Source organism: Eretmochelys imbricata, chromosome 5 (assembly GCF_965152235.1).
Source record: "Eretmochelys imbricata isolate rEreImb1 chromosome 5, rEreImb1.hap1, whole genome shotgun sequence".
In the NCBI taxonomy this organism is placed as follows: domain Eukaryota; kingdom Metazoa; phylum Chordata; order Testudines; family Cheloniidae; genus Eretmochelys; species Eretmochelys imbricata.
In genome coordinates this window covers 132,185,377-132,200,462 of record NC_135576.1, presented here as the reverse complement: position 1 = coordinate 132,200,462, position 15,086 = coordinate 132,185,377, and the positions used below count along the sequence as shown (strand labels likewise).

At 44.7% G+C, this 15,086-nt stretch overlaps 1 protein-coding gene across 2 annotated transcripts in view; it reads right to left on the bottom strand.

Annotated features, from left to right (window-relative positions):
* SLC44A1 (solute carrier family 44 member 1) overlaps positions 1-14,547 on the bottom strand; it is a 93,123-nt gene extending 78,576 nt beyond the window's left edge. For both annotated transcript variants that reach the window (XM_077817929.1, XM_077817928.1), the window contains exon 1: positions 14,321-14,547. In XM_077817929.1, coding sequence (XP_077674055.1) covers positions 14,321-14,347 — 27 coding nt within the window. In that variant the 5' untranslated portion in view covers positions 14,348-14,547. The remainder of the gene's footprint in view (positions 1-14,320) is intronic.
* Positions 14,548-15,086: the final 539 nt, after the last annotated feature.

Below are 15,086 nucleotides of genomic sequence, written 5' to 3'. Positions count from 1 at the left end.
TCTTTCCCTCACAAACAAAGATGAGCTTCTCTACCTGGTGATCCTACTGTGAAGTTGTAATCTTGCATAAGCATGTGGTAAGACAAATATTGTCCTGGAAATGAATGTACTATCACAAATTCAACACCATGAACCAAATCCTGCTTGCCTTAGCCACGTGCATGTTCCATATCACTGCATATGGAAGCAGGGAGAAAAGCTTGGTGAAAGCCTTGTATGAATACCAAAATCTGAGTGACAGCAAACAACATTGCAAAAGAAAAAAGAAGGCACAAGTTTGCACATTTCCTGTAACAGGGATATAGGCTGGGTGGATGTGGGGGTTATACTACTAATTTGCATTTATTTGAATACAGGAGGTATTTTTTCATGCTGTGTGTGTATATAATAAGATCTTCTATACTTTCCACAGTATGAATCCGATGAAGTGAGCTGTAGCTCACGAAAGCTTATGCTCAAATAAATTGGTTAGTCTCTAAGGTGCCACAAGTACTCCTTTTCTTTTTGCGAATACAGACTAACACGGCTGGTACTCTGAAACATCTCAGAAACAAGTATTATTGGAAAGCTGGGCTTCTTAACTTACCAGTGCTACACAGGTGCCACAAGGACTCCTTTTCTTCACACAGCATTCAGCAAATCACCAGCCCGTAATATCAGTACGTTCTGAATACCAGGTTAGCTCACATGCCCCCTGCCCCTTATTTTAGCAGCTATTATCTTTAGCTACAGTTAGGAACTACCATATGAAAAGCAGCTTGGAATCCCAGCTTCAAAATACTGCAAAGGATAAATCTCCAGCTCTAGTACTACATAGGGTATGGTCTGTTGAAACTGTGTTTGCTTTTTTCCCTACTTGCAATCTTTAAAAATTTAAAGATGGTCTTCAAAAACAAAGGCGTTAAGATTTGTGTCCTTTTTGCTCCATTATGATGTACACAGACAGCCTGAAAAGGATCTGTAAGAAGTTCTGCCTTTTTTTTTTTAAATGTCAAAAATTCAGTGTCTCTCGAATACTCCCAGGATGGCTGGAGGTTTGATACAATAACATCAAATGCAATGGAAGAGAACTGCTTCATAAAATCACGGATATTAAAAATGGATTGGATGAACTAATAGGACTTCTTCATTCCTCCCCCAATATAGAATTGTGCCCTACAGTATGTGGTGAACCAGTACAATTAAACTTTTCCAAGCACTGACTATGAACTGGTAGTTCGAATAAAAATTCAGATCAATAGGCAAAGGACACATGGCAGCACACTTCGTAAAAATTGGCTTCCAGGAGCAGAGGCTGGAAAGAATGAAAGCCTTTTCCACCAGCTTCTCCAAGTAGAAGAAATTCAAAGAAGAAAAGATGTGTGATGCACAGTTGCACTCAAGTTAGCTTGCAAAAGATAATTAGGTCAGTCAAAAAAGTACTGGTAACCCCTGAAATGCATTTAATTGAAAGTGTATTTTGCCCTTTTGGCTAATTATACAAGTATAGCTATAGTAAGTGAGAAGACTTCCTCAGAAGAAAGGAATAAAAGTAGAAAGACAGCTGACATCTTCACCGCACCATGATCCATTAACATAAGCTTGCCCTCTTTTCGTAAGGGGCAAACCGAAGTGGACAATTTCAGGGTACAGCACCTGCAGTGAAAAACCACCACCAAGCTTAAAATCTACAGGTTGACACAATGTTTTTACACACAAGGTAGGTTGGGAACAGCATATTATAGGTTTTTATTCCAGCGTTTGTGGTTATTGTTGCAAGACTATCTTTTCTAGTTTGCATAATTTCCAGCAAAATTCTCATTTGAAGGTAAGACTTTCCAAGACTGGTCTCAATACACAGATTGCGTTTTAAAGTCTGAAGACAGCCTCCTCAGATAACTCAAAGGCTAAAAGGTTAAAAAAAAATTAACACTGCAAAGATTTCTGATACAGATAATTCAGAGATGGTTTGAATGCCGTAATGTCAATCTTCACGTAGGGCTAGACCTCAGTGAGCAATGGTCACAATGGGGGGGGGGGGGGGGGGGGAGCCACCATTAAAAACGTTCCTTTGCATTCAGAACTAAAAAGTTACTTGCAAAGTTACCTGAAGCCTGGGGAGGAGGGTGGGTTACACAACCTGAGCCCCAATCAGAGCCCAAATATCTAAACAGCCATTTTTAGTGCCATAGAGAGAGCTCTGAGAGACGGAGTCTGTAGACCTGGATTTTAAGACTTATTGCTGCATAAGGTTTTTGTTGTTGCCATTACTATTACCCCAGCTTACTGAATTGCAGTGAAAATAGTCATTAATTTTGTTCTGCTGCAGAAGAAGTGAGCAGCAGCGGCGGCTCTGTGGTTGTGTGGTTTGCAGACTCTGGAGGACATCACTGCACTACTTTACATTTAAAAGGCTGGAGACTTACTTTAATCAAAATTTACATTCCACAGAATTTTATGGGGTAAGTCCCCAAACTCATGAGGGAAAACTTCCCATTTACTACTGACTAATGGGCATAATTTTTCAAGCCCACGTATGCAGGGCAGTTGAGATGCACACACACACAAAAGGGTAATTAGAATGCCACGGATCATTATTTGCCGTATGTATTAAGCGGCTGAAAATAAAACTTGCTGAGTTCCAGACGCCAGTTATACAATGCCACGCTTAAAAGGATCATGCCCCATTCTGTCTCAAAAGGGGAAACTACATATAATTGACTTAAATCTGAAATCTTAAGACTAACAGCACAAATGCTTCAAATCCATTATTCAACAATACATTGCAGCTACGACTATACTTCATGTTCCACTTGCTGAGTATTGTATTGTGCTGTGTGTATAACCACTATGCCTTCACACTGACTGCTACTTAAGGAAGGGACCTGTTACTTGTTGTCACAGTGCATCAACTGTAAGGTCCATGTACTATACTAAACAGAAAGCAAGGAAATGAAGATCAAGAATAATTCAGCCACAGTGTAAGTCTGTAGTCTTTTTTATTACAATTTAGGCTGTTAAATGTATACATTAGCAGCCAGTATGTACACAGTGGGCAAGTTAACACTACAATAAGAACTTTAGTATTTTTATTTTCTGATGCATGTACATTTTAATTTGCAATTTTAATTACTACATTAAGTTTAGTTTTCTGTATTTAATAAGTTAAGATGAAACAATTCTGTGTTTAATTATAAACTGGTGAATTAACTGATAAAAGATCAATGGAACACAAATATACCTGCTGTACTATTTTTAACATTTCAGACAAGTATAACTGCAAAATATCTCACCACTGTGTGGTAACTAAGGTCAACGTTGTATAGAGTAACTCCCTATGCAGCATTCCATCTGGTAAGTAACAGATCATCCATATATTCAGAGATATATTAGGAAAACCAAGTTTTATCAACAGGACTATGAAAATAATTGCTTTGAGATTAACTCCAAGCGTTTTATTTTGAAACACCTTGCATGTGAGAGTTGAGGGGGCTGGGAAGTTGTTGCACAGCCTGTCATCACTGGCCTTTGCAGCAATGTATTCTTTTATCTGTAAAGCCAAGGGCACAACTAGAAGTATATAGAATAAAATGTTCTTTGTTTATCCCACTCATGGCACTATACTGCCTGAAAGATTCCAAGCCCTTCTCACACAAATCTTAATCTAATGCAATGAAAAGGTATAAGGAAAAGAGTACATTTCCAACCTTTCTAGTTACAGTGTATATATTAAAAAGAAAAGGAGGACTTGTGGCACCTTAGAGACTAACCAATTTATTTGAACATAAGCTTTTGTGAGCTACAGCTCACTTCATCGGATGCTGTGAGCTACAGCTCACTTCATCTATGCATCCAATGAAGTGAGCTGTAGCTCACGAAAGCTTATGCTCAGATAAATTGGTTAGTCTCTAAGGTGCCACAAGTCCTCCTTTTCTTTTTGCGAATACAGACTAACACGGCTGCTACTCTGAAACCTTTATATATTAAGACTCTGATATATTGCTTTCTTTCTGATAATGTTGTGAGGAAACACTTCCCATAGTTCTGATCAGCCAGTTTACAAGTACAGAAGTATGTCAACAATTCAGTCAGTAACAAACAAAACTATTAATGGGTGGAAAGAAATAATGTGGTATCTTCAATACCAGAGAGTCAAAAAGGGAGCTGTTGATTCAACGGCAAATTCTGTTTTTCTCCCTGATTAAGGTAAAGAACTTCATAATAAAACAACACAAAACCCACATTTTCCTTGAGCTTAAGCTTGGGCTTTCTTGGATAAACCCCAAGACCATTTTAACAGAGAACAGCAGAAATTGTTATGGCACCACTACTACCCCAGTGAAGCTACACAAAACTCTGCTATACTTTCATGTAGTCTGAACATAGAGCTACTTTTTCACAACTGTTATGAAGTGGTTTTTCCCACAGCCAAGTGCCTTTCTTACCACCTTCCCCCTTCACAGTGCCCACCAAAAAAAAAAAAAAAAAAAAAAAAAAAATCACAAGTCTGGCCCGTGGCTTTGTTAAAGTTTCACCTAGCACTCACAATATGCTAGGTACTTTCCCCTGAGAAGCTCACACTCTACAGACAAATAAATAACAGGTAAAAATTAGTATAGTGGTCAAGGTGGGGATGGGCCACAGCATAACAATTAAGAGGTTTTCTGTAAATAAAAAAGCTATACTAATTAATCCTCTTTACATCTCATCACCCCCCTCGGCATCATAAGTTAGTGTCCCCAATGGCATCATAACTGTAGCTGGTCTTTAGAAGAAACCTTGTGCATAGATGTAAGCACAGGAGACAGCATAGATACATTTGTATGAGAAGCTGATAAATGGGCCAATGAAGTTGGCATTGATGGGGCAGCAAAGGTGGTGGGCTGATGAAAAATGAGACAAGGGCAGAGCAGTTATGCAAAGACTTCAGTGACCATTTCAAACCTTAGGTGGATGGAGCATCAGTGGAGGGATGACACGGTCTGAACAACAGGCAAGGAAGCCTATGTTAGCAGCAACTTTTGGATGAATTGAAGAGGGGTGATGTGAGTGTCAGGAAGATCAGAAAGAAGAACATTTCAGTAATGAAGTCAGTCAATCATGAGGGCCCAAATGAGATATTTAGCTGAAGGGATAGAAAACAAAGGACAGATCAGAGAAATACTGTGGTTGAAGAAGCAACAGTATTTGCATATAGCTTAAGTGTGTGAGGTAAGGAAGGAGAAATAAAAAATACCTCCCAAATTAAAGTCTTGAGTGACAGGGAAGATGTTGGTGTTTTCTACAGAGACAGCTAGGGGCAGTTGAGAAGGTGTGAAAGAAAACAGAAGGAGCTTAGTACTAGTCATGTTAAACTTAAACTGATGGTGAGGCATGCAAGGACAGATGATATCAGAGATGCATGCAGTAGTGCAGGATTAGATAGAGCAGGGGTTCTCAAACGGGGGGTCGGGACCCTTCAAGGGGTCATGAGGTTATTATGTGGGAGGTCGTGAGCTGTCAGCCTCCACCCTAAACGCCGCTTCACCTCCAGCATTTATAATAGTCTTAAAAATAAAAAAAAGGTGTTTTTAATTCATAATGTGGGTATACTCAGAGGTTTGCTGCGTGAAAGGGGTCATCAGTACAAAAGTTTCAGAACCACTGAGATAAAAGGAGATAAAACAAGCTGTAAAGTAAAAAAAATAAATAAAGAGGAAGGGGCTCACAAGTAATTCCAGAGACAGTGGTGGAGGACAGAACGAAGAGAACAACCAGAGAGATAGGAGAATAATCACAGGACAGATGATATATGCCATCATGTGCCAGCAATGCCCCTCTGCCACGTACATTGGTTAAACTGGACAGTTTCTACGTAAAAGAATAAATGGACACAAATCAGATGTCAAGAATTATAACATTCATAAACCAGTTGGAGAACACTTCAATCTCTCTGGTCACTCGATTTCTGACCTAAAAGTGACTATTCTTCAACAAAAAAAAGTTCAAAAACAGAGTCCAACGAGAGACTGCTGAATTGGAATTATTTGCAAATTGGATACAATTAACTTACGCTTGAATAGAAACTGGGAGCGGTTGAGTCATTATACAAAGTAAAAGTATTTCCCCTTGTTTATTCCTCCTTCCCCCCCCACCCCCCAAACTGTTCCTCAGTCGTTCTTGTTAACTCCTGGAAATGTGCTGGAAATGGCCCACCTTGATTATCACTTCAAAAGGTTTTCTCTCCCCCGCACCCCACTCTCCTGCTGGTAATAGCTCATCTTAAGTTATCACTCTCCTTACAATGTGTATGATAAACACACATTTTTTCATGGTCTGTGTGTATATAAATCTCCTCACTGTATTTTTGACTTTATGCATCCGATGAAGTGAGCTGTAGCTCACGAAAGCTTATGCTCAAATAAACTGGTTAGTCCCTAAGGTGCCACAAGTCCTCCTTTTCTTTTTGCGAATACAGACTAACACGGCTGCTACTCTGAAACCAATCACAGGACAGTTCTGCAGAATTCCAGGGAGAGTGCTCAGGATGATTGACATCTGCTGCTTTTGATATTATCAAAGAGGGTAGGAATGGAATAGAAGTCTTGAGACTTGGCCGGGAACAGATCTTTAGAACTGCTAGCAGTTTCAGAGGAGAGAGAGTGGAAGCTAGATTGGAAGAATTTAAAAATTACTAGGACATATTAGAGGTCTTAAAGAGGTCACCAGGGCCTGATGAAATACATCCTAGAATACTGAAGGAGCTGACTGAGGAGATATCTCAAACATTAGCGATTATCTCTGAGAAGTCATGGAAGACAGGAGAGATTCCAGAAGACTGGAAAAGGGCAAATATAGTGCCCATCTATAAAAAAAGGGAAATAAGGACAACCTGGGGAATTACAGACCAGTCAGCTTAACTTCTGTACCCAGAAAGGTAATAGAGCAAATAATTAAGCAATTTGCAAACATCTAGAAGATAATAAGGTGATAAGTAACAGTCAGCATGGATTTGTCAAAAACAAATTGAGTCAAACCAACCTGATAGCTTTCTTTGACAACAAGAACAAGCCTTGCGGATGGGGGGGGTGGGGGTGGGGAGCGGTAGACTTGGTATATCTTGACTTTAGTAAAACTTTTGATACTGTCTCACATGACCGTCTCATAAACAAACTTGGAAAATACAACGTAGATGGAGCTATTATAAGGTGGGTACATAACTGGTTGGAAAATTGTTCCCAGAGAGTAGTTATTAGTGGTTCACAGTCATGCTGGAAGGGCACAACAAGTGGGATCCCGCAGGGATCGGTTCTGGGTCCGGTTCTGTTCAATATCATCATCAATGATTTAGATAATGGCATAGAGAGAACGCTTATAAAGTTTTGCAGATGATACCAAGCTGGGAGGAGCTGCAAGTGCTTTGGAGGATAGGATTAAAATTCAAAATGATCTGGACAAACTGGAGAAATGATCTGAAGTAAATAGGACGAAATTCAATAAGGACAAATGCAAAGTACTCCTCTACCCCGATAGAACGCTGCCCTCGGGAGCCAAAAAATCTTACCACAATATAGGTGAAACTGCATTATATCGAACTTGCTTTGATCCACCGGAGCATGCAGCCCCGCTCCGCCAGAGCGCTGCTTTACCACGTTATATCCGAATTCGTGTTATATCGGGGTAGAGGTGTACTACATTTAGGAAGGAACAATCAGTTGCACACGTACAAAATGGGAAATGACTGCCTAGGAAGGACTACTGCGGAAAGGGATCTGGGGGCCTTCGTGGACCACAAGCTAAATATGAGTCAACAGTGTGATGCTGTTACAAAAAAAGAGAACATCATTCTGGGATGTATTAGCAGGAGTGTTGTAAGCAAGACACGACAAGTAATTCTTCTGCTCTACTCTGCTCTGATTAGGCCTCAGGTGGAGTACTGTGTCCAATTCTGGGCGCCACATTTCAGGAAAGATATAGACAAACTAGAGAAAGTCCCGAGAAGAGCGACAGAAATTATCAGAAGTCTAGAAAACATGAACTATAAGGGAAGATTGAAAAAATTGGGTTTGTTTAGTCTGGAAAAGAGAAGACCGAGAGAGGACAAGGTAACAGTTTTCAAGTATGTAAAAGGTTGTAACAAAAAGGAGGAAGAAAAATTTTTTATTTAACCTCTGAGGCTAGGACAAGAAGCAATGGGCTTAAATTGCAGCAAGGGAGGTTTAGGTTAGACATTAGGAAAAACTTCCTAACTGTCAGGGTGGTTAAGCACTGGAATAAATTGCCTAGGGAGGTTGTGGAATCTCCATCATTGGAGATTTTTAAGAGCAGGTTAGACAAACACCTGTTAGGAATGGTCAAGAAATCCCTGTTGAGGTTACAGGGACAAACCAATCCGATGTGTCAAAAGAATAGTAAATATGGCAGACGACCAGCTTGGCTTAATGGTGAAATCCTAGCGGATATTAAACATAAAAAAGCTTACAAGAAATGGAAGGTTGGACATATGACCAGGGAAGAGTATAAAAATATTGCTCGGCCATGTAGGAATGAAATCAGGAGGGCCAAATCGCACCTGGAGCTGCAGCTAGCGAGAGATGTTAAGAGTAACAAGAAGGGTTTCTTCAGGTATGTTGGCAACAAGAAGAAAGCCAAGGAAAGTGTGGGCCCCTTAATGAATGAGGGAGGCAACCTAGTGACAGAGGATGTGGAAAAAGCTAATGTACTCAATGCTTTTTTAGCCTCTGTCTTCATGAACAAGGTCAGCTCCCAGACTGCTGCGCTGGGCATCACAACATGGGGAATAGATGGCCAGCCCTCTGTGGAGAAAGAGGTGGTTAGGGACTATTTAGAAAAGCTGGACATGCACAAGTCCATGGGGCCGGACGAGTTGCATCCGAGAGTGCTAAAGGAACTGGCGGCTGTGATTGCAGAGCCATTGGCCATTGTCTTTGAAAACTCGTGGCGAACGGGGGAGGTCCCAGACGACTGGAAAAAGGCTAATGTAGTGCCCATCTTTAAAAAAGGGAAGAAGGAGGATCCTAGGAACTACAGGCCAGTCAGCCTCACTTCAGTCCCCGGAAAAATCATGGAGCAGGTCCTCAAAGAATCAATCCTGAAGCACTTACATGAGAGGAAAGTGATCAGGAACAGTCAGCATGGATTCACCAAGGGAAGGTCATGCCTGACTAATCTAATCGCCTTCTATGATGAGATTACTGGTTCTGTGGATGAAGGGAAAGCAGTAGATGTATTGTATCTTGACTTTAGCAAAGCTTTTGACACGGTCTTCCACAGTATTCTTGTCAGCAAGTTAAAGAAGTACGGGCTGGATGAATGCACTATAAGGTGGGTAGAAAGTTGGCTAGATTGTCGGGCTCAACGGGTAGTGATCAATGGCTCCATGTCTAGTTGGCTGCCAGTGTCAAGTGGAGTGCCCCAGGGGTCAGTCCTGGGGCCGGTTTTGTTCAATATCTTCATAAATGATCTGGAGGATGGTGTGGATTGCACTCTCAGCAAATTTACGGATGATACTAAACTGGGAGGAGTGGTAGATACGCTGGAGGGGAGGGATAGGATACAGAGGGACCTAGACAAACTGGAGGATTGGGCCAAAAGAAATCTGATGAGGTTCAATAAGGATAAGTGCAGGGTCCTGCACTTAGGACGGAAGAACCCAATGCACAGCTACAGACTAGGGACTGAATGGCTAGGCAGCAGTTCTGCGGAAAAGGACCTAGGGGTGACAGTGGACGAGAAGCTGGATATGAGTCAGCAGTGTGCCCTTGTTGCCAAGAAGGCCAATGGCATTTTGGGATGTATAAGTAGGGGCTTTGCCAGCAGATCGAGGGACGTGATCGTTCCCCTCTATTCGACATTGGTGAGGGCTCATCTGGAGTACTGTGTCCAGTTTTGGGCCCTACACTACAAGAAGGATGTGGAGAAATTGGAGAGAGTCCAGCGAAGGGCAACAAAAATGATTAGGGGTCTGCAACACATGAGTTATGAGGAGAGGCTGAGGGAACTGGGATTGTTTAGTCTGTGGAAGAGAAGAATGAGGGGGGATTTGATAGCTGCTTTCAACTACCTGAGAGGTGGTTCCAGAGAGGATGGTTCTAGACTATTCTCAGTGGTGGAAGAAGACAGGACAAGGAGTAATGGTCTCAAGTTGCAGTGGGGGAGGTTTAGATTGGATATTAGGAAAAACTTTTTCACTAGGAGGGTGGTGAAACACTGGAATGCGTTGCCTAGGGAGGTGGTGGAATCTCCTTCCTTAGAAGTTTTTAAGGTCAGGCTTGACAAAGCCCTGGCTGGGATGATTTAGTTGGGGATTGGTCCTGCTTTTGGGCAGGGGGTTGGACTAGATGACCTCCTGAGGTCCCTTCCAACCCTGATATTCTATGATTCTAAGATAATTAGTCCTCCCACAAGTGCAAGGGACTGGACTAGATGACCTCTCAAGGTCCCTGCCAGTTCTATGAATCTAGAATGAAGATGAAGGAGAGAATTCAAGGCAATTGTTGTAAACTGCATATTCAATGAGTTTGAAGGTAGTGTCGGTAGAGAGGCAAGCAGGGGTTAATGGTTAGTTTTGAAGATAGAGGAGATTAGACCATAATTGTATTGGGAGGGAAAAGAAAGAGGACAGCAAGGGACTGAAGGAAAGAATGCAGGGGGCTAGGATGGTTAAGAGGATTGGGATACTGGGCAGATGGACGAGCTGGAGATGGAGAGAGCTGACAGAACACATACAGAAAGGGGTGTTGTCAGGGTTCCTTCCCCACTCTGAACTCTAGGGTACAGACGTGGCGACCCGCATGAAAGACCCCCTAAGTTTATTCTTATCAGCTTAGGTTAAAAACTTCCCCAAGGTACAAACTTTGCCTTGGCCTTGAACAGTATGCTGCCACCACCAAGCGTGTTAAACAAAGAACAAGGAAAGAGCCCACTTGGAGACGTCTTTCCCCAAAATATCCCCCCAAGACCTACACCCCCTTTCCTGGGGAAGGCTTGATAATAATCCTCACCAATTTGTACAAGTGAACACAGACCCGAATCCTTGGATCTTAAGAACAATGTAAAATCAATCAGGTTCTTAAAAGAAGAATTTTAATTAAAGAAAAGGTAAAGGAATCACCTCTGTAAAATCAGGATGGAAAATACTTTACAGGGTATTCAGATTCAAAACACAGAGGATCCCCCTCTGGGAAAAACCTTAAAGTTACAGAAAACAGGAATAAACCTCCCTCTTAACACAGGGAAAATTCACATAAAACAAAAGATAAACTAATCCACCTTGCCTGGCTTACCCATACTGGTTGCAATATTGGAGACTTGGATTAGAATGGGTTGGAGAAGATGGATTTCTGTCTGGCCTCTCTCTGTCCCAAGAGAGAGGAAACACAGTAAACAAAGGGCACAAACCAAAGCCTTCCCCCCGCCGCCAAGATTTGAAAGTATCTTGTTCCCTTATTGGTCATTTGGGTCAGGTGCCAGCCAGGTTAGCTGAGCTTCTTAACCCTTTACAGGTAACAGGATGTTGCCTCTGGCCAGGAGGGATTTTATAGCACTGTATACAGAGAGGTGGTTACCCTTCCCTTTATATTTATGACAGGTGTTGAGTAGAGAAAGGTGAAATGAAGGTAAGGATTTTATCAATTTAGCCTTTGAAGTCAGCAAATTCCTGTATGGAGAGGGATATGGCATAGAGAGAGGAGTGTTTAAGGACACAGTCAAAGACTGCATATAAGCAAAAGGGATTATGAAATGCATGACTGTTTGACCAGAAAGATGGCAGAGCTGAAGAAGAAGAAAGAAACACTGCAATGAAATAAGTCCACGTGGCCAAGGAACTCTCTCCAGAGATGTGTCTGCATAGAACCAGGAGCAGAGGAAACAAATGGTGGAAGAGCAAAGTCAATGCTGGAGGGAGAGCATGGACATCTTGAAAGGGACGGAAGTCACATCAGGCACAGGTGGAGCCTGAGGAAGGGGGCAAGTGATCTACGTTAAAAGAGATGAAGTGGCTATTAGAAAGAGGGAACTTGCATAATGAGAGCTCAGAGATGAAGAGATAGCTGGTGAAGTCAGTGTCAAGTGACCAGCTTTTCTACTGAATGGATGATTTGATCCACTGCTGAAGATCAAATGAGTGAAGGCAAGGATTTGTGTAGTTAATGAATCCAATGAGACATCAACTCAGAAGTTGAAGTCACCAAGAATAAGTGTGGGAGGTTGTGATGAGAGGAAAAAGGAGTTACATGTCAAATCTGAGAGAAAGCAGGCTGGGGAAGAGTCAAGGGGCAGTAGATGACAGCAACATGGAGTAGCAAGAGAGTCTGATGGAGCTTTGCTCAAACAAGGAGATGGAGTAGAAATGCAGGAATGATTTACAGAAGCAGCAGGAAAGAGAAAAGAGGAACCCAAACCGGCACTAAGTATTGAGGTAGGGTGGTAGAGACAGAGGCACCACTAAATTTCTAGTATCCTACCCAACAACCAACAGATTAAGTAAAACAGCAGCTGCTAAAATATTCAGACACTTTCTTTTGGATTATCTGAAAAGATCCACCAGGACCCTGGTTAAGGAATTTGAGAGTCAACTGTTCTTGAGATTTTTATGAATATAAAAGGACACACAAAACTCATTTACCACACAACTTGCCAGTCATAAGGAAATCCAGTTGAAAGATTCAACAGAATAGTATTAACAGTCTCCTGAACCCTGATTTACAAATACAAGTCCAGCTGGAAAATTTAAACAGTGCAAACCTATAACTGTACCAAGCATGAAACAATTAGTTATTCTCTACTTCTCCTTCTTCATGAAAGGTCTCCAAGGTGATACATAGATAACCTTTTTGATTTTGAACAGAACAAAGAGGGTAATAATGATGCCAGGTACACAGACTAGATGCTGAATGGATGATTTGATCCACGGCTAAGAAAAATGCAAAGGAGAGCCTGTGAAATAGTTATGAAAGCAGTTTGGAAAAGGGGAAGCCTAGTGCAACTGGAAAGCTCCGAGCAGTGTTTTTAGAGTCCTAGTAAGAAAGCTGTCTGAATGTGGCAGGACACGAACACTCAGTTCATACCATTGATGAGTCATTAGGAGCAGAAGAAATGGATATTCAGACACACACACCTTCCCCTTTTGTGACTGTCAACTCGAGACAGATGAAATCACCAAGGAAATTTACATTTATGACTACAGTGCTTGGGAGCCACCCACACTACCATTCATGTTGCCTTCAAACAGGGGCAGTAGCTGTAAAACCCTACAATCAATGACCTAACATCTAGCAGGTCAGATTTTTGCCTGCTGATGGGAAATACCAAAGGCATAGGAAGACTAGAGTTATTAGCACTTCAACTAAAGTATCGCAATTGCCCCATGTAATCATGATTTTAAAATCTATTAATTGAATGTAGTTTTAAAGAGGGGAGAGATGCAGGGCTGTGGAAAAGTAAGGCTATAGTTTGGTACCCGTGTTTATGTAGGACATAGCAACATTTCTACCCTGGAAACATGTTATTACGCTGAGCATTGTGCTCAAAGGGAATGTTAAAATGGGAGACAGAGCTGCAAACTGGAGCATGGGGTGGAGCTATTCATTGTGGCTCCCATCTAGGAGACTGGCAGCACCACCCTGGGGAGGAAGAAAGAGGCAGCAAGGGCAAAAAAGACCAAACTGGGGCAGAGTGAGGAAAGAAGCTACAGGGCTTAGTGAGGCTATGGGGAGAGGACCTGGCCCTGCAGCCTGACTGGAGCCCTTCCCCTGGCTGCTGGGGAACCTGATGGCTGGCCAGGCCCAGTGCAGAGTGGGGTCAGGGGTGGGGATGCTCTGCCCAGAGGAGAGCCCTGCCCTAGGAAGCGAAAAAGGAGAAGTTATTCAGAACAGATGGCGCTACTCCCAAGGTGATGAAGTTGTGTCCCCCAATCCTCACCTTCCGCCCACCCAGGGGGCGAGCCGGCGGGGTGTGAAGCAGGGCAACAGGGACGGGGGTGTCCTGTGAGCTGGGGCACCATGGGGAAAGGGGTGCCGTATCGGGGGGCTAGGTCCCAGTGGGTGAGGAGATGGGGGGCACCGCGTGGAGGAGGGTCGCCTGGGTCCCCGAGAGGAGAGGGAATGGGGGGCGCCCGGCAATCCGGGATGGGGGGCACCGGGAGGGGAGGGGCGCCCCGCAACCCGCGGGGGGGGAAGGGTGGGGGAGCGCCTTGCAAGGGGGGATCTGGGAAGAAGGTGGCGCCGTACGGGGGGGCCCGTGTCCCCCAAGTCCCCGCACGGGGGAGGGCCGGGTCCCCACACGGGGGAGCAGTGCGGGGGGGGGGGAGCTCTGTGCGGGGGGGGGGGGTCCCGCTCACGTGTGCGGCCGAGCTGCAGCATCCCATGGCGGGCGCGGGTCTCTGCCCCGGGGGAGCCGGGCCGGGGGTCCCCGCTAGGCACCGGGCATCCAACCGCCGCGATCACCCGCCCCAGGGCAGTGGGGGCGCCGCTCCGGCCTCGCCCGGCTCCTCCGCGCAGGCGGGCGGGTCGCTCGGTCGGTCACTGGAGCGCGGCTGCGGCTCGAGTCCCTCGGCAGCGCCGCCCCGCGCTCCTCATCCTCCCCCGGCGGCGGCGGCGCGACGCGGCGGCGGCGGCTCAGGAGAAAGGGGCGGGGCCTGCTCCGCTCACCAACCCGCCGGCCGCGCCGAGGCCGCAAAGTGCGGCGGGCGCCGAGTGCCGGCTCGGCGCGCCCGCCCGGGCACAGATTGGCGCGCGCCGCGGCCATTTCCGCCCTCCGTGAGGGAAGATAGGGCGTGTGCGCTGCTGTCCGCCGCAGAAAGGGCTCGGTCCACTTCCGGCCCGAGGGGGGCTCCGCGCTTGCCTGCTGTCCAGCCAAGCAGGTGTCCGTGTCCTGCCCTGGGGCAGCTGTGGGCGTCTCCCCCGTGCCTGGGTGCCCGTCTGTCTGCCCCCCCTCAGCGTCGGCCTGTCTCTGGCCCCTCCCTCGTGCCTGCGACCCGTTTCGGCCTCCCCCCTGCTTTGCCCCCCCAAAATCCCACACCTGCCTGACTCCCCAGTCCGTGCTTTGGTCGCGTGTCTGCGTGACTCCCCGCCTCTCAGTGTGGCCGGGCCCGCCGAGTCAGGCCC